General features: G+C 48.4%; 1 protein-coding gene across 1 annotated transcript in view; it reads right to left on the bottom strand.

Annotated features, from left to right (window-relative positions):
* Positions 1-23,937, bottom strand: part of LOC133347581 (uncharacterized) — a 40,670-nt gene extending 16,733 nt beyond the window's left edge. Inside the window, exons 1-4 of the mRNA XM_061559968.1 lie at positions 22,955-23,937; positions 18,589-19,801; positions 16,197-16,543; positions 14,608-14,845 (exon numbers count right to left, since the gene is read on the bottom strand). Of these exons, the coding sequence (XP_061415952.1) occupies positions 14,608-14,845; positions 16,197-16,543; positions 18,589-19,801; positions 22,955-23,340 (2,184 nt within the window). The 5' untranslated portion in view covers positions 23,341-23,937. The remainder of the gene's footprint in view (positions 1-14,607; positions 14,846-16,196; positions 16,544-18,588; positions 19,802-22,954) is intronic.
* Between the last annotated feature and the right edge of the window lie 1,590 nt (positions 23,938-25,527).

Below are 25,527 nucleotides of genomic sequence, written 5' to 3'. Positions count from 1 at the left end.
GATGTCAAGCTGTGGCCAGGAGTTGAACTTGTCATAATGCAATGTAGTGTGCTAATCACTGCGCCACCGCTACCCGCTCGAGCACGCACAGACACACACACACGTGTGTGTACACAGAGACACGTGTAAATATATACACCCACACAAAAACACGTGCACTTGCGTACCCTCAAACACACACAAAAAAAATCTACACACACGCGTACACACGTGCACATGCGCACGCACGCAACGCATGTACACGTACACCTGCGCCCTCGCATACAATCATAAGCACACGTGCGAATTAACATTGGCTCCCCATGTTACATATACAGACGAACGTCGAGACAAGTGCGTAGAAAGACACGCGCACACACACTCAGCCAGGACAAAGACGCACACATTTTCCACAAACACACCCACGAACGCGGAGTTAAATATTTTGGGGGAGAAACTGGTAAACATGCAACCGGTCTCTTGTTTCTTTTCAAGAATAAAATGAGCTGGAAATTGTACACTCAAAGCGATCAGGTTTTTAGATATGGATGTGGCACTATGGCAGCAGCTGTCTCCTGATTTGACCGTTCCGGGTGATACATATTCATGGGTATTTGGACATAATCTCCTCCAAATACTGTAACCATATTCACGGCTATTTGGAGGAAAATATCCTCAACTGTTGATTTAGCAAGCTGTTGACACAGTTAAAAATCGTATTCGAACCTCTATGATGGAGTCAACGTGTGGCTTTAGCAGTAAAACGACGGGTCGGTTCTTATTCGAGGGCTGAAACACATTGTCTACATTTTGAATTTGGGAGTCAATTAATCAGATTTCTGCCCAATTCCTACGGGGCGTTCTTCGCTTCTCATTACCGTGCTTGGTTCGCCGTTCATTTAATTGCATACCATAAATTTGATTTAAAAAAAAAAGTGTGTTCATGGAAGAATAATTATTTATGCTGAAAGACCTGAAAAGACCTACACACCACCACGTCTCCTGTCCATGGTGTTCAAACCAAAGTGCAAATGGCTTTTATAAGCGATATTTGGCAGCATCCTATGTGACAAAGACTTTTTGCCCGCATGATTATATATGTTGTATGTATTCATGAGCCCCAAATGCTGTATTTTTTTAAACGGGAGCCCCTTGCAACACCATTAAACACGTTACGAGGCTCTGCTATTAAAGGTGTCAAATTCAATGAATACCAGGGTGTTGATTCTCATTTAAATGTATCACACGTGGACACCGTACACAACCTCATGAATAAAGCACCAAGGTTGTTGGGCTCTTCTATGTAAATAACGTTTCTCGTTAACCACCCACTGCCAACGTGTTGCTTCTTCCTGCTTGCCTATTATTATCGTGACATAGTTTATGAATTAGAGATGTTAACTACCTCGCCTGGTTTACAGGAGGTGGGTGGGTTCCATCCTGACCCAGACGCCTGTATATTTGGAGTTTGCATGTTCTCCCTGTGGAAGCATGGATTTTTCTCCGGGTCCTCAAGTTTTCCCCTCCACATTGAGAGTATTTGGCTGCTATAAATGTCCATACGATAAGCCACTTCAGTGAGCTATAATTTATAGCCAGGTTGCTTCTGAAAAATAAATATATAGCTCAGTGGGCCTTCGGTGGTAAAATAAATAAAAAAAATTGTAGTTTAATAACAAACAAACGGATTCTTGGAGATTATTATAGACGTCCACAGCTGTACTCTTTGGTTCTTTCGGTAAAGTCACGTGGGTATAAAAAATTAATAATAAATCACGACGTTTCGATCGCAACACAAGCAATCATCATCAGGCAGAAAGACACAGCAGCAGAACTGCTGAACTTGCAGAAAGAATGACGATTGCTTGTGTTGCGATCGAAATGTCGTGATTTATTATTTATTTTCCTACCTACGTGACTTTACCGAAAGAACCAAAGAGTATGGATTCGTGCAGTCACGAAAACTTCAAGTAAAGATTGAACCGTCCACAGCTTTGTTTACTATTTACATTAGCAATTCCTGCAGGACCTCGAAATGGCGTGCAGGTAAGGTTGCGTTCAGATAGGCACGCTTCATTTCCCGTGTTCCCCTACCCACAGCGCCTCACTTACGAGCAGAGAACATTGTGAACTGAATAACAAGATGAACTGCCTCCCACTGTCAATACAGAGAGACACGCACTGGATTAAGCTGATCTTTATGCAGTTAAGAAATTACCACCACGCTTATCTGGTTTATTAAATCCACGCGATATTCTTTGCAATGCAAGACGTAGGGAATGGAACGGCGCCCGAGATGACACCTGCCGATGAGATGGAGGGATGAAATCAGCTCATGTGCAAAGTGGATTATTACATCGAGAGAGGGCAATTGCCGGGGTGGGGGGGGGGGAGGCCTTTGTCAAGTAGTGGATTGGCCATGGCTGATGACGATGATGATTTGAGATGTGCCTCGAAATTCTATCTTCCAAAAGAAAATACTAAGTTTGAAAACTGTACTTTCTAACACGATGCTACTTGTACATTTAAAATATCTCATCTCTCTTGTGTTAAAAAAAACCATTCACTCCCAGTGGGTAATTCATGAGAAACTGACTCATTGCTTAGTCAGGGTGATTATAATTGCTTATGAATTATGCCTCATATGTCATCTTGAAATGCATCTCACTGATATTTTAAGTTACATATTTTGCAAACTTTATAGAGAGTATTCTTTGGATATTTTGGTAAACTCACGTAGATAGGTTCAAAGAAAAAAAAAATTACGACGTTTCGATCGCAACACAAGCGGTCGTCATCAGGAAAAGGGGGTTAGCTTCTAAAGGCAAACTGTTTATAAAGGTTTAAAATGGGCGTAGCCCAAATGTCAGCAGCATGGCTGGGGCAGATAATGTTAATGTAAGTGATGGGCAGCGACTGCGATTGGCGGTGGGTTTCCACCAATTAAAGTGCTGCCAGGTAAAAATTTCGATGTTAATGTAAGATTGGTGAGCGGCATCCACGGCGAGCGCGCTGAGGTGGCTATGTTGATGTGAGAGATTAGCATGTTAATGTGAGAGATTAGCATGTTAATGTAAGGTCGCAGAGCCACCACCACGTCGAGGTCAGCGCGTGAAGGTGGCTGTCTTGGTGTGAGAAATTTAACCTGTTAATGTAAAATTGGAGAGCCAAAAATAACAACTAACATTGGAAGGTGGCAGAATGGGAACATCACAGCCATTTATGACTTAAACTGGTTGATAACGTCCTTCCAATGATTGCTAAGTTTGTACCCATCTTCTCGGTTGAAATTGTGTCTGTCTGTATATATGGATGGCTTCATGAACAAATTTTCGTTGATAGCCAGTGGATTTGCAAAGTACCTTCGTCTTAGAGAAATCAATTTTGCGTGAGCCCACCGCATTAAAACAATGATCAGCCACGGCCGAGGTAAGGATCCTACCGTGTTTCAAATCTGCCTTATGTTCACGAACGCAGTCCGAGACATGTCGCTTAGTTTCCCCAATGTAACTACTGCCCCAGACACAGCTTAGTTTGTAGGTGCCAGGGTATTGCATGTCAGGGATCACATCCTTCACAGATGGGATCAGATCAGAAATTTTATGTACTGTGTTAAATCGGACCTGGATCTTGTGTTTGCTCATGATTTTGGAATTATTTTTAGTGACCCCTGCTATGTATGGCAAGGTGATGGTTTTGATTGGGTCCTCAGATGGTTCTTTCCCAATGGTTGGGGTGATAGCTTTACGGATTGTATAGTCTGAATATACATTCATCTTGAGAGCTTGGTGTACGTGTCCCAGTTCACTGGCTAGGTGATGATGGTCGGAAATACATCGAGCTCTATGGTATAGAGTTTTGATGAGGGAATTCTTCTGGGATGGATGGTGGTGGGAGTCAGGATTTAGGTAGCCACCCATACAGATGCTACTTTTTACCTGGCAGCCCTTTAATTGGTGGAAACCCACCGCCAATCGCGGTCGGTACCCATCACTTACATTAACATTAGCTGCCCCACCCATGCTGTTGATATTTGGGCTACGCCCATTTTAAACCTTTATAAACAATTTGCCTTTAGAAGCTAACCCCCTTTTCCTGATGACGACCACTTGTGTTGCAATCAAAACGTCGTAGTTTTTTATTATTTTCTTTGAACCTATATATGTGACTTTACCAAAAGACCCAAAGAATATGAATTCCTGCAGTCACAAAAGCTTTAAGTCAAGATTTATAGAGAGTGATGATTTTTATATCACTCAACATCACACTTCACCTGTGTATGATGATGCTGCTTTGACCTTTTATCACGCATCTATCGCACTGATTGTATCATCCAGGTCTCCCTGGCATTGAACACTCGCCTTTATTTTCAATACGGTTTTGCGACGACTGCTTTACGACACAAATACACACACATTTACAAAACGCGCACATGAGCATACACACTCTTACAGAGAGACTGATGAGGAATACAGGCTGGTGTGCTCTATATCACACAGATGTACACCCACCCACTCCCGACCTACACTCTCCCACTGACACTCACTCACCCACAAACTTACTTACACACTCTCACAATTCCTTATCGATATATCCACACAACGTGGTGAAATGGCTAAAGAACCTGGGCATAAATTTATAAGATTTGTTGTCGTCCGAAAGATCAGTTGCGTACGAAATAAGAATAATAACGCACTCACGCATTCACTCTAGCACACAAAGACAACAACAACCGCCATTCACCACTAAGTGGCGGTAACGTCACCACGGCGCTTGTGCCAGGCTATGTGCACGTTGAGGCCACGTGAAGTGTCGAACGCCCGCTGGCAGGAGGTCACGGGGCAGACCCAGCAGGTGCCACGGGTCGACTGACTGAGATGACTGACCAATGCACCACCTGTGCCCCCTACCGGGAGCACACACACACACATACTGTCATGCACAGACGCACTCACACACACCAGAGGCGGGTCTGGGCGGTTGCGCTGGCCGGGGAAAGCGGCTCGCAACACGCGCTGCGCCCCACGACTAAGCGCCTCGCCCGAGCGCTGCTCCGTAACGACGGCCCGCGCGGCGGCGGGGGGCGGCGGTGGCGGCGGCGGCTGAGCGGCCGGTCTGCGTGCCGGGGGTGCCTCGGGGGGCCCCCCACCTTGGGGGCCACCGCAGCTTACAGGCGGTTCTCTCTCCAGTGGCGCGGACCACCGCTGACATGGGAACACACGTCAGTACAGGGGGGCGCGCCCGCAGTGGTGCCAGGTCAGAGGTCCCCCCCCCACCACCGTATACCCCCCTCCTCCATCCCACTCCAGATCTTTAGTGCAGTCACATTGATGATAATCCACAGCCCTTTTTAAATCCACTGCTGGTTGATGTTTTCCACACACTGCGTTTATGGGATTTGGCCACTTCGTTGAGCTATCGTTTGTGGCCAGGTCTCTTCTGAAAAAGAGCTATGTAGCTCAGTGGGTCTTACCTAGTAAAATGAAACATAGTTTTATAGTTGTTGTTTTTAATAGCTTCGTGACGTTACTTATTAATGACCACCGACTCGAATTCACATGCGTTGCGGTTCTTGAAATATTGATTGCAAAAAATACCGAATTCGAAAATAATTGCTGTGCTTGTTATTTTGGTTGCCGACCCCTGGTTACGGGGGTTGTTTGAACTGTGAAGGAGGGAGGCTCCAGACGGGTCCAGATATCACTTGCCGCTGATGTTAGCCGTCGCAGGGAATCGAACTTACGTTGTCGGGTTTGTAATACGGTGCACTGACCGCTGCGCCACCATTCCACCACTTGGTGCATTCACATAGCGGAATTTTATACACCGTGATGAGTATGTTGGTTGGAAATGTTTCGTGATAAAATCTGGGCAGGAAAATATTCCACATGGTGGGAGATAGGAGAGCTGTAGCAGTTGTTCCACCTTAGAGTTAGGATTGTTTCAATGAGCCGACTTTCAGTCGCATTACGCCATTGCGGTTTCAAGTGAAAATTTTGCATCGTGAATGGGGCAATTACTTGTGCAGCTGCATCCTTTTATTTTTAATTGTCTTCAAGGGATAAAACACAAAATAATTCAGTTTAATGATCTCATGTTCAATTGCACAAGGGCGCCAAATGTCTTTTGATCGTGGAGATCTGACTGCAGCATATTCCGGAACGGACATTGCACAAAGTATCAGTATCGTCAGGAGCGGTGGGGCAGTGGTTTTGCACACTCGGCCTCCGCGGGTTCGTTTCCCGGCCACAGTTTACATCAGTGGCGAGCGGCACGTGGTCCAGTCCTGGGTGCGCCCCTTCCTTTCAACCCACATTGACCAGCGTAGTGAGGAATGGCTAAACAAACCCCCATGACTTACGTTGTGTGGGTGGGTTGCCTTCGTCCATTCGTGGATTGACAAATTTGGGCTGTGAATATATAATCGGAGGACCACGTACGTTTTGCCGAAAAAGGCATTTACATAGATTGCGAAATCATTAAAAAATTATCTTGAAAACTGAAAAACCACCATGGACTAATAATGTCTCATATGATTGGCCCTTTGCAATACAAGTAGCACTCTAGATAGACTAAGAAATAGTTAATTGGTCCATTTCCACTGATCAGTGAAAGCAGTGAAGATTTGGAATGGTATGATTAATGAGAAGAAAAAAAAACTAAGATACAGGATCGGGTATAAAAAAGTTTGGTTTTACAAGTACCGGTCTAGAGGTTTTTATTGCCTCTGATCTGGCAACACCGGAGCAAGGACACAGGACACCCGAACCTAAGACCATATTAACCATACGTGCCAAATTTACCGATTTCAACAGTAGGCCACCAGTTTTTTAAACCCCTTTTAGCGCATGGCGATTTTCAAAGCCAAATCATGCCGCTTTTTTACTAATAATTTTTGTAACGTACTGCTTGCTTCTAAAATCGGAATGCGATCTCAAGGGGTTCAGAGAGTGGCAGCCGACCTCTTAAATCGGCTGGGGTTAGCAAAGTGTGAACGGACAAGTACATAAAATCACAAACTCACAAACTGTCTCGACTAAACGAGACACTTGCGAGTGTTGGCTGCCAAAAATAAACTGCGATTGAGAAACAGCGACGACATTTAGGAGCATTTTCCCTTTTTCAGAGCCCAGGAACGGGCGAGAGAGAGAGAGAGCCAAAGGATATTCTTTGACTTCATAGAAGGGCAAATTGCTTAGCACTTCGAGGCTATTTTCCGAATAAACATGTGAATTTTTGGAAATAACCGCAGTTGCTAACAGCGATATACAAAAAAGATGGGGATGCTGTACAATTTTATACTCGAACGTACGCACAGAAATGTCAGCGTTGTGCTCTTTTCCTTTCGATTTTTTTTCCTCTCGAAAAATAAAAAACTCCACTAAATGTCGGTACTTGCACTCTTTGTTTCTCAGCGAAAGACATTTCGCATGTTTTTGACGGTTTTTAACGAACACAATACATTGCTTACTTGAAGGCATGGTAATGATTCATCAACCCGCTCTGAGAAGTATGGTAAGATAAAGTCAAATGACTCTCAAATACCCACACAAAGTGGGGAGGCCCTCATCCAGCCAGCGCTTGGCAAATGTCTGTACACGTATATGGCTGTGTGAACAACATTCACTTGTGTTTGCTCACTCCCATCGTTTTTTGTATTGTTTGTTGCTGTAACTTTATGCCCTGCCCCCGACTGGGACATCTGTGAAAAAAAGCTCCACACCTCATCCGATTTCTCCAAGATAAAAAAAATAACGATTCTGATTCTGAATACAATTTTTGCCAGCTGTGACCGCCAATGGATTTACCCAATCCAATGGAAGGGCACAGCGAAGCCACCGTCCTCTCTGCTAATTGACGACGTGTTGCTTGGAAAAATCCCCGACCGACGCAGACAGAGGTGCACGCGCAGACCTCCCAATTAAGGCTCCCACACACATCGGGCGCGATGACTCATCAGGGAGATCGACTGTCCTAAGCCAGTGCAGGCATCCACGTAAACCCCGCTTCATGACTCGTTTACAGCAATAACACTGCGTGTCGGAGCAGAGCTTGAATGTGGAGCGACCGAGGGAGCCAGGATTTGTCCCGGACAATTCTCAGCTATGGCCTGGTGAAAACACACAAAATCCACAAAGCCTATTCGATTTCCATCTTTCATTTTGATCAAGGAAGGCCTCACTGAATCCCACGACTTGGTCAGGAAGACCCCGCTACTTTGGGACGTTTGGCCAAATTCAATAACGAGCAGCTTCCACTTCTTCAGGAGGAAGGCCTCAGCAAGTGGATTTAAACGTCGGACGTCACGCCAAACAACACAAAAACACATCGGAGAGCTGGGCAGGCACTTGAACAAATGTCAATGAAGGTGATCCGGTCGCCACTCTAATTAAAGTCTTCCACGAAAGGAAATCCCGGCAACTTTTAACAAGCGGCAAACTGAATGGCAGTCGCTTTAACCGTGACATTAAGCCGTCTGTTATATCAAGCTTCCTCACATGTCCCTTTTTAAAGTTCCCCTTGCTTCTGCTAATTAAACCTCCGAGCTGGTTCAGGAGGAGCAACGGGGAAGACCGTGGTTTCAGGCGTAGAGCATTTGCCAGCTCTGTCCTCCACAATTAACGGGATAATGAATGGCTTCTGCACACAACTCCAATCTCATTCGGCGGCCAGATGAGACAAGAGGGCACGATGGAAGGAGGGGCAGGCCAGCGTATCACACAACTCGCTGCTGGCATTACGAAGGCCAGCCCTGCCATTACCATATGCATGGGTGCACACGTAAATATGTGCATTCACAGGTGTGTGTGTAAGCCACAGCCAAAGCAAAATATGCCCTTAGAGTCTTACTGCAGATGGTGGGGAACTTATTCCACCAGGAAGCCGTGGGTTTGATCCCGATCCTGACATTTCCTGTATATTTGGAGTTTGCATGTTTTCTCTCCTCGTGGTCGCGTGGATTTTTCTCTGGGTCCTCCGGTGTTTCCCATTTAGAAGCATGCGTTTGGATTATTTGGCCGCGACTATGAAATCCCACATATGATGATAGGTCACCTCCGAAAAAGAGCTAATAGCTGAAGTAGGAGTAGAATAGGACTTTCAAACACCTTTGGGAGGCAACCACAACCACACACACATTAACACCTCAGAGGTTTCTGTCCCTTGCAAGAGGTTCTTGCTGTGGCAGACGCACATAGTGTGCCAGGTCGAAAATATCCTCCTGCCAGCACCAGATTAGTGTGGTTGTAATGCTGGCAGCCGGTATAAAGATCAGGTCACGGGCCATATCCAGCCTGTGGGCTGTAGGTTCCCCACAACTGCCTAAATTAATAGCCGAAAATGAAATTACATCACAGGATCGATTAATTTATTCGAATCGATTGTTAAATTCAGAAAACATGCTTTGAATTATGCACGTGAGAACTGAACACCTGCTATTTAGACACATTATATGCAGAGCTAGATCTAACCTCATGCTTCGGCCAATTGAGCGCATAAAGCTGCACCAACATTGGAGAAAAACACAAGAAACAATACAAATGGGACATAAAATATGAGACGAGAAAGATAATTATTCTTGAATTAAATCACGACCGCAGAAAATGTATGTTATCACATAGGGTGGGATAAATCATTGCCATGCCTTCTCATGAGCACACATTTCACCGTCAGTATCATTTGGCAGATTGTGGCCTCACAATGTGCCTACGTGGTAGGTTTGCACGATGAAGAGTTGCAGCTAGCCACATACAATAACAATTTAAACCTTGAATGTGCACAGCATTAACTCACTCTCGATGAGAAAGAACAACTCAGAGGTGCGAGGAAGCACAGACAAGGAGGAAAGGCAGCCGTATAGTTAGATGGCATCAGATTTCACCCAAAGCTCTGAGGTCCTCGATATGTTAAGGTGTTTTTATCCAAATAATGAGTGTTTTCACGTGCCTGCATTGCCATGGTAGTCGCGTCACTGTGTAGTTAACATAGATGCAAGCCAGCACAGCATGCAAGCTGGGTGGCATGTCATACATGCCCAGCCACCTTGTACTTTCCGTTACTGACTTCCATGACCACATTGCATCAGCAGGGTTGCCAGATCAAAGGTCTTTACCTCCAGACCTCGCAGTGTGGTTTTTCTTCACGGAACTCTCTCACTGTGTCGCAAATTTCCTAAATGGTGAATTAATATTTGAGGTTCTGTTTTTTTTTTCAACCGGAAAGAGAGCACAGTTGTAATGGTGTCGTAGTTTCGTCAGGTTGGCTGATTTGAAAATTATTTATTGATCAGAGCGTCTCCAATGTGTTTCCAGCTTGTACCGCGTGTTGTCCGGTATTATGTCTGATGTTTGCTCCACGTGCTGGGAGCTCTGACAAGTGGAGCAGACGGACGCCGTGTCCAACACCCCGTGGCACAACCTGAAGGGAAATCGGAGTGCTACAACAGCTTAACCCAAAACACCTACGTGGTAAAAAAATTGTAAATGTTTTCAAATCTAGATTTTTTTTATTTTTTCACAGCATCCTGAAGTATTTTCACAAGCTTGTCAATCCGTCTCGAATAGTTAATGTCCCAGATTTTGCAACATTGCACACCAAGTACTACCTTTATATCTACCTAAGGGGACACACAAGCCAATGGCTGGTGTTGATGTGGTGTTGATGTGCAACATCATGGCCAGGTTTGAGGAATCGTAGGACAGCGCATGCACTCACATATACACACGCTTACACGGGCACCACACGGACACACAAAAAACAAAGATCCCCCTTATAGCCTTCAGCAGACTGTTGGAGCAAGTGCTGTTCGCGAGGACCTATGAATGCTGACGGCGCAGGGGGTGGGTGGGTGGCCAGCACCACGCCCAGCCGCCTTTAGCTCCTCGATTGTGATGTTTACACACAGCACAAGTCACTGATTTGAGGCTGAGTCGACCTAGGGGAACCCCAGGACCGGTTCGTAATATTTGTCACAAATGGTGGTCATAAGCGGGTCGCCAGATTCGTAGCAGCGGTGTGGTAACCACTACACTGCCACTCCCCACACAGACAGACACACAAACGCACACGCTCACACACAGGATAACAATGACTCCCGTATATAATCACACACATGCACACAAAAGTGAGCGCACCAACACACACATTCACACAAAGACTCCCACATGTACAAATGTGTAAACACACACACATAAAAGCGAGCACACAAAAGCACACATTCACGCAGTACGTAGAAATGTGTACACACTCTGACACACATAGAAATGCGCTTACAGTCACGTGCACACAAACACGCAGACACAAAGGGACACAGATAGGAACTATTCATTCACGTGATTGTGGGCACGTGTCATATCATGCACAGCAAACAAGTGGCGAGGCAAAATAAGTGAAAATGCCGATGCGGTGCACGGATTAAGCTACATGTTGAAAGCCGGTGAGCTACACCATAACAGAATCTCCCGATCTCCATTCTTCACGACTCACTACGCACACGAATTCACCACTTTGCCTGCATTTGTATCAACATAGGATGTCATTTACATGCTGTACGTGCCTGACGATCAATATGCAGATCTTTTATGTGCACTTGTGTATGCGTGTGCGGAGCAGCGGGGAGTGATAGTGGAGTGATTTCGGGCACTACGCTACAGACCCGGCGATTTGAATTACAGTCTTCATCACGACCAACATCAGTGGTCATTATCTGAACCGGTCCTGGGTCTTTTCATAGGTCGACTCAGCCTTAACTGTGTGCCTGGTTGCGGTATGGAAACGACAGCACGATGGAGACAAGAGTGGACGGGCGGGCGTGGTGGGGCCATACCATACCTCGTCTTGGTTCTTTCGGTGAAGTCGTCACGTAGAAGGGAGATAATAAAATAATAAGAAATAAAACATAATAAAATAATACAATTCTCACGACGTTTCGGCCACAATGCAAGCAGCCGTCCTCAGGTGAAGAACAGGTCTGTTCGGAAAGACAGCGTCTGAATGAACACCGCCAAGCTTGGCAGCGTATATTTAAGCTGGGTTAGGGGGGGAAGAGCGCCTTGACAAAAGAATTTGCCCCTAACCCAGCTTAAATATACGCTGCCAAGCTTGGCGGTGTTTATTCAGACGCTGTCTTTCCGACAGACCTATTCTTTACCTGAGGACGGCTGCTTGCGTTGCGGCCGAAACGTCGTGAGAATTGTATTATTTTATTATGTTTTATTTCTTATTATTTTATTATCTCCCTTCTACGTGACTTCACCGAAAGAACCAAGAAGATGAATCCCTGCAGTCACGAAAGCTTAAAATCGAAATCAGACCATACCTGTCAACCCCTCATCAGTGCCCTATCTTATTACAAACCAATTCAGACCTTATTGTTAACCCCGTGCCCTTATAAATATCAACGTTCATCCTACAATGTCCCATCACAAGGGCGAAACACAAACAAATAGACAATTTGTTTGTTGCCCGGATTGAAACGGCTGTATGCTGTATGGACCTGAAAACTCAATTTCCCTGCACAAGAATACGGGTAAATCGTATGAGTGGACACGGTATGCCGTACACGCCTTCCTGGCCTTCATAGGTGCTCGCTAACAGCACTTGACCTTACAGTCTGTAAAATGCTATACACGAGGGGGCTAATTGTCTTTGTGTTATTATGTGTGCCTGTGCGTATCCCTCGTGATGGAGACAGTGCTCTCCGTTTGAATCGGCGCTCTCTACTTGGAGTGGAATGTGTTTGGCAATCATCAGGCAAGTGCAGCACGTAACGACCTAATTTCCATTTTCAGGGAAAACCTTGGTAAAACCTGGACAAGTGAACCACGGTGCACTGTGAGGACTTGAAGTTTGTAAAAACCCTGGCCTAGAGACTCAGTGAGGCTGTCCTGGGTAAATAAATATCGATTACAATTATTATTATTATTGAACAGAAGCCAATGCGGGACCAGCTCAGTGTCCAGCAAAGCAACATTAGACCTCCATAGAGGGGGCAACCATGAAGGCCACTGTGCCCTCAAGGGTCATCACTCTTAATTGTGCTATTGGCGTCATGTAATGGCATTCAGAAATGTAAAACTTCATATTGGGAACACTGCAGCTGAGCAGTGCATCACCCTGCGTCAGAGAATGACTCCAGAAGGTGACCACACAGAAATACTTCTGAGGTCACTTCATGAGGTGTCTTCATGTACACGAGAGACACGCCTTGCATATATTTATACAGATGCCCTGCAAAGAGTGTTCGTCTCATGTCAATCAACGTGGTTTTTTTTGTACATCTCAGAGTTAAAATTTTGGCAAATTAGGTGACGAACCAAATTTCATTGTGGCAAGTTTTGTGCGAGGTGTAGCCATTGGTAACCACGCTGGAACCGTCAACTCGCTACCGTTTGAGAACCCAGTTTGATAACCACGGGTGTCTGCCCGCATCCGTACCCAGGATCTCAGTGTTGCCAGGCTCAAGTGTCCCTTGACCACCGAGCCACCGCGGTCACCTTAGCCGACTTTGCCGTCAGATGACTGCCCTTGCTATCGCTGGCCCATTATCTCCAAGGCTTTGGTGTGCATCACTCGATCTCCCCCCCCCCACCCTCTCCACGGTGCTCCTAGCACAAATAAAATCCCCTGCGCCATCGAGCAGCAACGAATCGGCGGCGGTGCTTCAGCGATGATCGGGACGGGTAAGAGAGAGGGGAGCGAGCTCTTGCGGGCACGATTATGCGCGGACGATGAAACGAACCAAATAATGAGAGGGGATCAAGATTTAGCATGCAGATTCGCCCGTGCCGCCACAGCAGCACTGCGCAGACGTGCCGGACGGACGCTGGAACAGCCTTGAGGTGTTACTCTCCGTGTCAGCCTGCTCACTCCTGCGCCCGCTCTCTCTCTCTCTGGAGACATCATCTTCATGCTCCCTGAAACTAATAATGCAATTAGTATGATTATAATAGTAATAATAGCAATGTTGATGATTCATATCAACAATTGTAATCCTAAGTATGTAGCCAGGGAAGTCTCACCGAGTCTCAAGAATCTTTCTTTGGGGAGGTTCCTGCAACATTTAGGAAGGAGCGTTTGGCTTCAAGTCAAAGGAAACTGAAATACATGAAGAAAACCCACACACAAGAGGGGAACATGCTGCTATCCACCCCGCAGTAATCTTGTGTTTCACTCCATGTGTCTGCTGTCCCTCCCCCTTCTCCCCCTACCCTCTGCACTTCCCCCCAACCCCCTCCCCCCACCCCCCCAGCATGTTGTAGCTCACCTGGCTGATGCATCTGTTTTACCTGGTGGTACTCATAGTTATGCAACGATGGGTTGTGTGTCGCGAGATGTTAACTACCTCGGCTGGTATACAGGAGGTCGTGGATTCGACCCTGACGCGTGCTGCTGTATATTTTGAGTCAGCAATGCTCTCTTCTCTGGGTCCTCCGGTTTTTCCCTCCACATTTGGAATCAACGTGCTATGTACATTTCCACATGATAAGCCACTTCGTTGAGCAATAATTTGTGGCCAGGTCGTTTCTGAAATAGAGCTATATAGCTCAGCGGGGCCTTACCTGGTAAAATAAAACGTTTGTAGTTTCTTAGCACGTGAGAAGTGTGCGCGCACGTGCGAGTCTCACTCACCTGGCTGATGCAGCTCGCCTGGCTGATGCAGCTTGCCTGGCTGATGCAGCTCGCCTGGCTGATGGCGCTCGCCTGGCTGATGGCGCTCATGGCTCGCATGTAGCTCTCGTTGCGCGAGCGGAACTTGGGCGAGCCGAGCAGCGTGCTCGCGTCCAGGCTCTCCGTGCTGCGGTTGATGGACACCGCGCTCACTGCGCGCAGGTAGCTGTGGCTCCGCGCGTAGATCTTCGGGGAGCCCCTGTCGGGGGAAACATGCGCCACTTTTCAAGCCGTCGCTCAGCAGCTCTTCAAACAAACAAACTCTTTTTTTTATCTCACCAGGCAAGGCCCACTGAGCTAATACAGCTGTTTTTCAGAAGCGGACCTGGCCACAAATGATCGCTCAACGAAGAGGCTTATCGCGTGGAAATGTAGAGCAGCAGTCAAATGCTCTAAATGCACGTTGATTCTAAATGTGGAGGGAAAAAGCGGAGGGCAGGCATACAAATCCACTCGACCATGGGGAGAACAAGCAAAGTCCAAATAAACAGGCGTCAGGGTCCGGATCGAGCCCACGACCTCCTGTATCCCAGGCGAGGTAGTTAGCATCTAGCCACTGCCGTCGCCGCCACTGTTATGAGTTAAAGGTGCGGCCCTGCAATTGTCTTGCTCAGGCCACTGCTGGCGGATGGAGAGCCTCCGCTAGAGGGAGCTCAAATGAGCTGCTCTCGAGAGGGGTATTTTTCCTGCTTCCTGGAAGATGTGTGAATACACACGATTTACATCACCACATTGATCGACTGTGGTGCCCCCATTTATACTGCTGGGTGGACCCAGGTGGGGGGGGGGCGGGATTTAAGAACGAGTGTGCAAACCATTATAATAATCATCATCACCACCACTGGCCACGATCGCTCTACTGCTTGATGAAAGCCTCCCCAAGCAGCCGATGTCCTTCACTGTTCTACACAAGGGGCTGATTTCATCGCTCCATCTCTGCAGTGGACGTTACCGTCTGGCGTGCCCCCCCCTGGTCATCCCAATTAAGGATTGAGAGAATGGGTGACTGAAGGAATAAATAAACGAATGAGTGAACAACTGAATGTTTGGTTGAATGAGAACATCAGTGAATGAATGGGTGAATTATTGAATGAATGGGTAAGTGAATGAGTGAAAAAAATTAATGAGCGATAGAATCATTGAGCAAATAAATGAACGAGCGAAATGGTGAATGCAAGTAATGCAATGAAATATTAAATGACTGAATGCATCTCTTAATGAATGGCTAAATTAACAGGTAAATAAATGAGCGAACACCCAAATGAGTGGTCAAACGAACGAACAAACAAATTAGCATATTAATGCGCGAGTGAATTGAAGGATGATCGCACGACAAAGTGAACACGGCAGCGGTGGTAGGCGGTGGTAGGCGGTGGTAGGTGGCGGCACGTGGCAGTAGGTGGTGGTGAGTGGCGGTAGGCGGCGGTAGGCGGCGGTAGGCGGCGGTAGGCGGCGGTAGGCGGCGGTAGGTGGCGGTAGGCAGTGGTAGGCGGAGGCACGTGGTGGCACGTGGTGGTAGGTGGTGGTAGACGGCGGCATGTGGCGCTCACTTGAGACAGGCCTGCTCGTTCAGGCTCTGGCCCAGGCTCTGCTGTCCCGTCGCCTTGAGGTAGCTCTCGCGCCGGCACGCGCCGTGCAGCGACAGCTTGGGCAGCGGCGCCGCCTCCATCTCGTCGGCCGCCTCGTCCGCCTCGTCGTCGTCTCCCTCGTCGTCGCGATCCTCGCGTGCCCTGTCCTCCTCCTCTTCCTCCTCCTCCTCGTCCTCGTCCTCCTCGTCGGTCTCCTCCTCGTCCATCGCCTTGATGTAGCTGCCGCTGCGCATGCGGCGGCACGGGATCTCGCTGTCGCCGCTGCGGCCGCCGCTCTCGGGCAGCGTGCTCCAGCCTTCGCGCGGGACCTGGCGGTGCCAGTCACGTCGGGAATCAGTCCGACGGATCGCAAGCCACGGGGCTCTCGGGGGAAATGGTTGGGGGTGGGCAGGGGTGGGGGGCGGTGGAGGGGGGGGGGGTGGAGGTGAAGGCTGCTGCATGGATACCGTGCCACGTCGCGGTGACAAATCGCGCAAACATAAAACACACTTAACTAAGCGAATATATGCATTGTTTCATTTTGCCAGGTAAGGTCCACTTAGCCATGAGTACCGTCGGCCAGGCCAGCTGCGTCAGCCAGGTGAGTGAGACTCGAGCAGGCATACACACTCGTGTACTAAAAAAAGAAAAAAGAAACTTTTTTTATTTTATCAGGTAAGGCCCACTGAGCTATTTAGTTCTTTTTCAGAAGCAACTTGGCCACAAATGATAGCTCAGCAAAGTGGCCTATGACGTGGACATTTTTAGCAACCAAATCCCCTAAACGCGTGTTTATAAATGTGGATGGAAAAACCGGAGGACCCGGAACAAAATCTACGCAACCATGGGGAGAGAGAACATGCAAACTCCAAATATACAGGTATCAGGATCGGGATGGAACCCATGACCTATATACCAGGTGAGGCAATTAAAATTTCTCCACCGCGGTGCCCAAATACACAACATGAAAAAAATTCATGACAAACGCCGCATCGACGAGAGGAGTGGACATGTGTTCTCTCTTTATTGTGGCCTTAGTAACCTAGAGGGGGTACGGGGACTGGCCCGGAGGAGCACAAAGAACAGCGGTCTTGATTTGGGTTGAAACCGCCACACCAAAAAATGTTGTGGACCACTGGCTCGTGTCACGCTCTCTAGAGACGCAGTGTGGAGCGTGTCTTGTGAGCGAACCTCCCCGGGAATACGGAGTGATGAAGGTCAACTCCAGGTCAACTCCACACTCACTTCGTCCACAGAGACCCCCACCACCCACCCCTCCAGTTCTCCTCCTCACCACCTTGTGGTATCGTGCACTATGGGGTGTTAAAACCTTGCATAGGGAGACGAATCTGACACACGTCTTAAACAGTGACTGATTTCACTTGTGCAGACATCTATGAAAGCCACTGCTGCTATTTTAATTGGGTTCTGCTTAAGCTACCCTCATAGCAAGGGCTTGATTTCTCACTGTGAATGTTTTCTGGGTCGCTGGTAGATTGGAGTCGGCACGTGACTGGTGTGCCATGTGTGAAAATATTTTACAGCTGAAATGAAGCCCTGCTTCATAGCACGCCGTTGCAATGGAATTACCTCTCATGCCATCTATTGCCCATCACCACACTCCTGCAGGCTCAATAAAATAGGCATCACGTTGTGGGAAGTAAACAACAGCACAGTACAATGCAATACAGATTTATAAAGGGTCGACACGAACTCTATCCCTAGGGTGCCGTAGAAAAATCAGTCACGAGTACATTTGGTATTGGTGCCATTGTTTTTTATCTTTCAGTGGCATCTTTTATCCTCATGAACCTAGTTTTTGGCTTGGCTACATGATGATTCAGCTTCTCCCCACGTGGGGAAAATCATGCCCCTTATTTAAACGGCATAAGCAGCAAACCGGTCTTGTAGAGCCAGGAGGCAGCCCTTTGTGAAATATGCAAAACCACATTTTACATGACTGGGCTGCGACCATTAACTCACAACACATGAGAACCTGGTGTAATCACAGAGGCAGCCTCCTACAGTTGAACGCAGGATCTCAGCAGTGCCAACTCACTTGGCCACTTCTGCTACAATAACTTTTAGATGTAAATACGAGTTACCATTTTTGGTTTTCTAGTGAAATAATTGTGAAATCAAATGCCAGTTAAAGTTAGTTACAGTTCATCAAATCGGGATCATGAGAGGTTGTGGACGCTTTGGGAGGCCTTCATCCAGCGGTTGATCGATTATGGGCTGACGATAATGATGACGAATTCTGAGAATCTATACTCTACAACAACCACTCGATTAAGCAACAAAACAATTGCACAAAAGTGAACTGGAGAATGAACAAACATTTCTGGAGATCATCAGATGAAAGGAACTGCACCTGAAGATAGTGGCAGGGCCCCGACTTGTCTCCCCGCTCCAGGTTGAGGGACGCCTTGCGGTACACCTCCTGCGCCTTGTTGATGGTGAGAGCCGTCCACGTGCCGTGCTTGATGTACTTTGCCTCATCGGCCGTTTGCGCCGACATCGAGGCTGAGGCCAACGCAGACGAGGAGGGCCCACCGCCACTGCCGCCCGTGCCTGGCGGGGGCAGCTCGTCGTAGCTGGGGCACGGCGGGTCCATGTAGTACGATACTCCGGGGGGCTCCGAGCCAGGCCCCAAGCCGCCCGCCGAGCTCAGGATGCCCATGCCGAGCGCGGTGCTCGCCATGCTGATTCCCCCACCACCGCCGCCACCGACGGACCCCAACCTCCCCACCGGCGGCATACCACAGCCTCCGCCTGTCGGCACCATCCCAAATCTCCCTCCGCTGCCGCCGCCGCCGCCACCACCGGGCGGCCCGGCTCCATGAAGCCCCATGGCCTGGAGGCCCCCACCGGAGCCCGACAGGCCCCCCATCCCTCCCACCGGGGATGTCAGAATGCCAATCCCAACGCCCATGTGGTGGTGGTGCTGCTGCTGCTGCTGGTGGTGGTGGTGGTCGAGGGTCGTGTCGGAGCTCCACCAGCTGCTGGCAGACGATCCCCCCGCGCTGCCGCTGCAGGCCTTGTCGAGTGTGCCGCCCACCGGCGGGGCCGCTCCCCCGCCGGCGCCCGCCGGCCCCGCCGCCCCGGGCTTCACTTGTTTGGCGGCAGCGGCGGCGGCAGCGGAGTCCTGTTGCGCGCGGCGGTCCTTGCCGCCCTTGCCTTGGCGGCGGTGCGCGTCGGCCCTCAGGCCGCCGTTGAGGCCCTTGCCGGGCCCCTCGAGCGAGTGCGACTTGGTGAAGAGGCGCTGCACCGAGTGCACGAGGTGGCGGATGCGCCCCGAGCTGTTGCTGCGCTGCTCGAGGGTGAGGCGCTGGTACTGCAGCGTGCGAAAGCCGTCGCGCCCGTGCATCGGCAGCTGTCGCTCGAACTGGTCCAGCAGGTTGGTGGGCAGGCGGTGGATGCGGCCCGAGAGGCTGCCCGGGTGCGCCAGCGTCATGGAGCCGTCGTCTCGCGGGTCGTAGTAGGAGGGCGAGGGCAGGATGCCGCCGCCGCCACCGCCCCCGCCACCACCGGACATCATGCTGATGCCACCGCCACCACCTCCGCCGCCAGCGTAGTGGTGCATCCTGCGAGCAGGGGGAGGGGGGGAGGAGGACACGTGGAGGTTCGAGTCGCTGGGGTTCCGCCCGTTAGATGTTCGTGAAATGTTTTGAGAAATTAATTCATCGTCGAGAGTAGGCCACGATCAATTGAATGCCGGATGAAGGCCTCCCCATGCGGTGTTGGACATTGGGGTTGGTTGCCCATAGTGTCACGTTGTGGAGTGTGACGCCAAAGGGGAGAGTAAGCAAGGGGACAGCCCACTCACTTGTATAAAAAAGGGTCAATAAAACAGGCTGTAAATTCTGCAAAAATGAACACACTATAATCTGAAATAGCGCCCGATGAATATGTTCATGATCTTTAAAAGAGAAAGCTAATAAACAATGGATTTTTTTAAGTGAAAATTGTATTTTATTGGATGTGGCAGATGTGGGTGTATTAATCACGGTGTCGTGACTCCTAGTTTAATTTCATATTCCAATTACTGCTGTATGGAGGGCTCCCCTCGCTGCATCAGTCACGAGGGTTGTGTGACCATCATACTTCACCGAGCTGGTTAGCACGAGTTCGTAAAGACGGAGGGTGGTGACGAGGGGGTTCGGGATAGATCGGCAATCACCCGCCACTGATGTTAGCCGTAGCTCGGGACCCAACCAGTGCACCACCACTCTCCACTGCTTATAAAGAGTTATGCAGGGTGGTCCAAAAGTCAGGACACAACGGTTATATTTATTTTAACAAATGTCCAAACGTATGAAGGTGACCCGTAAGAAATGTTTTTATCCATTCAACCGACCTTCACAAGCAACCTAATGCAGTTATGGCTCACAGAATAATGAAATGGTGGCATATATAAAACAATCACTCGAAACACACACAGGGGCTCCGCGATCAGTTTATGTTTGATAACTTAAAAAAAGGCAGATGGCTCGTAGAGAGATTGAAGGCCCTTTGAACTCAAATCCCAGAATGAAGTGCTGTTGTATTTGTGATGGGCATGTTCCCATGAGCGACTCTTTCAGGATAAGGCTCCCACCCTGTCCCAGTCACCCAATGTACATCAGCAATAAGCTGCAGCCCATCCTACAAATGGGGTGAATCTTCTCCAAGCTAATTTCCTAATTACCGCCAATGCCGTTCCTTAACAGAATTGCTCGAGTAACCTGAAACCTCGTTAGGCTCAGAAGAAAAGCATCACGAATGATGCATGGATTAATCAATTCACATCAATTCCTAAGCTCGCCACGATAAATTCATTGAATCACGTATGTAACAGTGTATGTTTTTTCATATTTGCACATATTCAGTTCATGTCCTTGCAGTCACTAGCAGCACTACCATTCACCTCAATGTAAAGAATAAATACTTGAATTAATCGTGACCTCCAATCATGACAATTAACCAGATTACCAGTGGAGGGAAATGATGGGTTATGAATCTAAATTGGCAATTGTGAAAAGTTGTATCTACTTGTTTAGCCTAGATCCAAATTCATAGATTATGCATAGGTCGTGATCAATACCACAAGTCCCTGGTTCCTGCCAGTGGGAATGAGTCTTTACTCGACTATGTACAGCAAAACATTATTCCAGTAAGCGCTGTGAATAACTGACAGGCAGACTCACAGATGGATAAATTAAATATGCTATGTATATGGATGTGTCAGTTTTACAGGCCACAGGCTACCGTGCTTCAAATACACAGCAACATAAATCACGGGCTACGATTCTACAATTAACATATCTGCCGCACCAATTAAATGGAAATTACGCCGGTCGAATGCGTAACCTGTTGGATGGCTGGAAACCCATGTATTCTCGCGTGCAAAGAAAATGTAAAATTGTAATGCGTGTGTTTTACGCAAAAAGGAGACAAACGTCTCCCATTTAGCCTTTGGATTTGTCGGGTCAAGTGCCATTAGCTGGCCCATGGCTCGCGTGGTCCTGTAAGAAGGCACACTCAGCACCATGGAGAGCTCCGTGTGTTCCCCAGTGCTGATGTTCACTTAGCACACCAGCTATTCCGGTGATTAGCATTAGCGCAGGGCACTTTTCTGCCAAACAAAAAGTTTCGAAAACCGAGACTTTTTTTAAACTATAAAGTGAGGACCAGGGGGTGCCCCTTCCTACGGAGCCTAAAAGAGGTCTGGAGATGGGGACGGGTGCAAAGAGGGGCTGCGCCCCTCAGGCGTGAACGGGCCGGAGCGAATCCTTTAGCGGTGGGAGGTTAGTGCATGAGCCCATATGTATGTTATTTTCATTTGTAGGGGTTCTCCTTTGCTTCTATCTTCCCCCCTCCCCCACTCCCCCCGTCCCTGGTTTTCCCTCAGTATGTTAGTCACCTTTCCCTTTCCCCATATAAATCCTCATGTCCCTGCACGTGGTTCCCAATTGGCTGGGGCAGCGAGTCCAATTCCCCCCCCCCCCCACTTTGTACGTTTTCGCCGCAGCAAATTGGAGTTGCTGCTCGCGGAATTTCTGTTCCATTCTAATGGCGATCGGCGTATTGTAGCGGGCTCGCATTGGTTAGCAATAAAAGCATTTAAAAATAATAATAAAGTGAGATGCAATCCAAAACCAAAACAACAAAGAAACAGCTCTGATGTTATAGATACACATCGGCGTATTGTACCGGGCTCAAGTTGTGTAGCATTAAAAGCATAAAAAAAAGTAAAGTGAAATGCAATCCAAAACCAAAACAGCTTGGATGTTGTGCCCAGGGCCGTTCGTCCCAGACTCTCCAACACAAGTTCAAAGCTTCATTCTACATTACGGCGCTTTTGTTAATCCACTGCTGGATGAGGACGCCCTCACGCCACGTAGGTCGTGGGGGCTATTTGATCAGACTTCACCACGCCGCTCAGTGTGGGTCTGTTACGGTGGTGGAAGTACAGTAGAACAATTGATTTTTACTGCACTGTCCTCTGCCTCCAAGAACCGATTGGTTTGGACGCATATCGGCGGGGATGATTAATGAGATTTTAAAAAATACATTCTTACAATTTTCAGTTCGGAGCACTCCTGTAATGTCACGTCAGCATCACTGCCACGGCTTTGCATTTGTTATTGCAGTTTGGTATCGCTGCAGCATCGCTGCCTGCGATTTAAAATTGTGTTTAGTTCCTGCGGAAGCCTCGAACTTGCGTCAGACGACGATCGGTCACGCGGCAGCATCACCTGGGGAAGGTGCTGCTGGCGCTCAGCTGCTCGGTGAGCACGAGCGGGAACCCGTGTGGGTGGGAGCCGCTGCCCGCCATCCCCGCCATCTCCACCTGCATGGAGGCGCGCGACACCGACGCAGCGCCGCCGTGGGGCGGCACGCCGGGCATGATGAGGCCGTGGTGCGCCGCCACGGACGGCGGGCCCCCCCCCGCCACGTGCTCCAGCAGCGGCGGCGGAGGCCCCAGCATGTAGGCCCTCCGCGAGCCGTCGCCCACCGCCGTGGCCCGCAGCGTCTCGTCCGACATCATGGGGCCGCCGCCCCCGCTGAGGCCGCCCAGACTGCCGCCGGAAGCCATCGAGCTCAGCTGCGGCTGAGTGTGGCTTCCCGTGAGTCCCTTCATCGCGACGCGAGTCCGCCGATTGGCCAGTTTTAGCTGTGCTCGCTCGCAGTCGACACTCGGGTTCAGTGGCCTCCACTGGTGCTACTTCAGGTGTAAATCTGGAGATGCTGTGGCAAGTGAATTGTTCGTTCGTTTCTCACCATCCTTCCACTGGAGTCAACATTTGCATTTGCTGCTGCTGCTTCTGTGCTAGCGTTGTCGATTAAAAAACATAGTTTGCTAAGCTGCGTAGGTTTCCGCTGACCGATTACCTCTTTCCTGCAATCTCTTAATTTGTTTTGGTCGTCCTTAGGCTGGTTGTAACCGATCTTTTCAACGGTGCCAAGTTAAGTTTCATTGGAAAGAAAATAGATTAAAGCAACAACAAAAAATAGCTCAGGATGGCTTTAACGAATTGATTCCTCAATTTATAGGGTTTAATAATTTTATTCCAAATCAATTTTGCGTCGATTATTAGAGGCTAAGAAGTAAAATAATTTTCCTGCTTGCCCAGATCTCATCCCATGCCGCTTCATCGCTGCCCTGTGGAAAAGCAAAAACAAAGCACGGGTTGGCGAGATTAACACATTTAACCCTTTCCCAATCCGGTGATGTACGTTTATGTCGTCGGTTTTTCTTCTGATTCCGTTCTGAAAACTTAATTTCTACGTCTTTAGGTTGGAAGACGTACTGAGGATCTCACAAGGCCACGCGGGAGGGCGTGGTAGTTTGTCGCCAGCTACCGTAGGGTGCGGTCATGTTACCTCAGTTATCTGCGGCGAGTACAATGTCTTGAAAAACAACCGACGCAATGCCTCTCTGAACAAAATAAACGCAAACGGCTCGCACGTTCCGAGATTCAGCGGTGAACGGGACCCACCTTACAACTTGCAGACGTCTCGGAACCAGAAAGGGTTAAATATGCGCATTGTGCACGACTCTTCAATGTGCAGCAGCGCCGAAATGAATTACAAGTGAATTCATGTTGTTTGCCTTAGTACAAGCGTGCAGGCTTTACAAACATAGCGGCGCACGCGGCTACATTTCATTTTCATTTGGAACCCCTTTCAAAAAAATTTAATCATGTGCAGTGAGGCTCGTAGGTAGTGAATTTCCATGGACGCGAGATGTTAACTACCTCGCCTGGTATGCAGGTCGTGGGTTCGATTCCAACCCTGATGCCTGCTATATGTTTGGAGTTTGCATGTTTCCCCATGGTCGTGTGAATTTTTCTCCAGGTCCTCCAGTTTTCCCTCCACATTTAGAATCAACATGCATTTAAATTCCCACATGATAAGACACTATCATTTGTGGCCACGTTGAGCTATCATTTTTGGCCACGTCGCTTCTGAAAAGAGCTATATAGCTCAGTTGGCCTTACCCGGTAAAATAAAAAAAGATTTTTTAAATATCATTATACCTCCTTTGCCAGTACCAAAATATAATAATAGGGGTTTTCCCCCTTTATTATCAGCGTGCGTTTTCTGTTTGCATCTTGACCACAAGTATTGTGGTTAATGCACACATGATTCCTTGTGAAAAGGTTTCAGTTTTGTTGCCAGAAAAAAATGGGAAAACCCCATTATTATATTTTTTAAAATAATTTTAGTTTGAGTGGGCGGCAGAAATTAAAGGTGGCAGGGGCAGGCACACAGCACGGGGCAAAAAGCGGCCACACCAAAACTCTCTCTGCCAAACACACAATTGCTTATCGATAAGGGTAAAGAAACTCGGTGAGTATTCGCACTCGACACTGCTTCCTCACAGCGTGCACACACACACACAATTGTTTGTGCTCGCCATTTAAAAACAAATCGCGTCCGAGGGCTACTTAATTTTCCACACCCCGTGGCCCCTCTACCAAAGGAATAATAACGTCAAATAAACACCGGGCACGCAAGGCACACGCTCCAAAAATAAATGACCACTGCCAGGAAGTCATACGGACATCTATTAGCGCTTGGAGAGTGCGTAGAATCGCCAAAAATAAAACGTTGGCTGCGGCGACCGAGACAACTCGTTAACATGCATGCGGGGACAGCGACAGCTGTGCAATTTGAACCCCGAGATTCTCACCTTCCCTGCGATCGCGATGGGAGCAGACAGCCCTATCTAGGCGGGATCACTACCCCGTGCAAGGGACGTGGCTGATGGTGCGACGCGTGATGGAGTTGGCGGTTTGTGTTTTTTGCGGGGGAGCCAGGAGGG

Source organism: Lethenteron reissneri, chromosome 26 (genome assembly GCF_015708825.2).
Source record: "Lethenteron reissneri isolate LAM-NWPU_2019-01 chromosome 26, ASM1570882v1, whole genome shotgun sequence".
Lineage (NCBI taxonomy): Eukaryota > Metazoa > Chordata > Hyperoartia > Petromyzontiformes > Petromyzontidae > Lethenteron > Lethenteron reissneri.
Note: the sequence above shows the minus strand (reverse complement) of the source record. Positions and strands in the feature narration are given on the sequence as shown.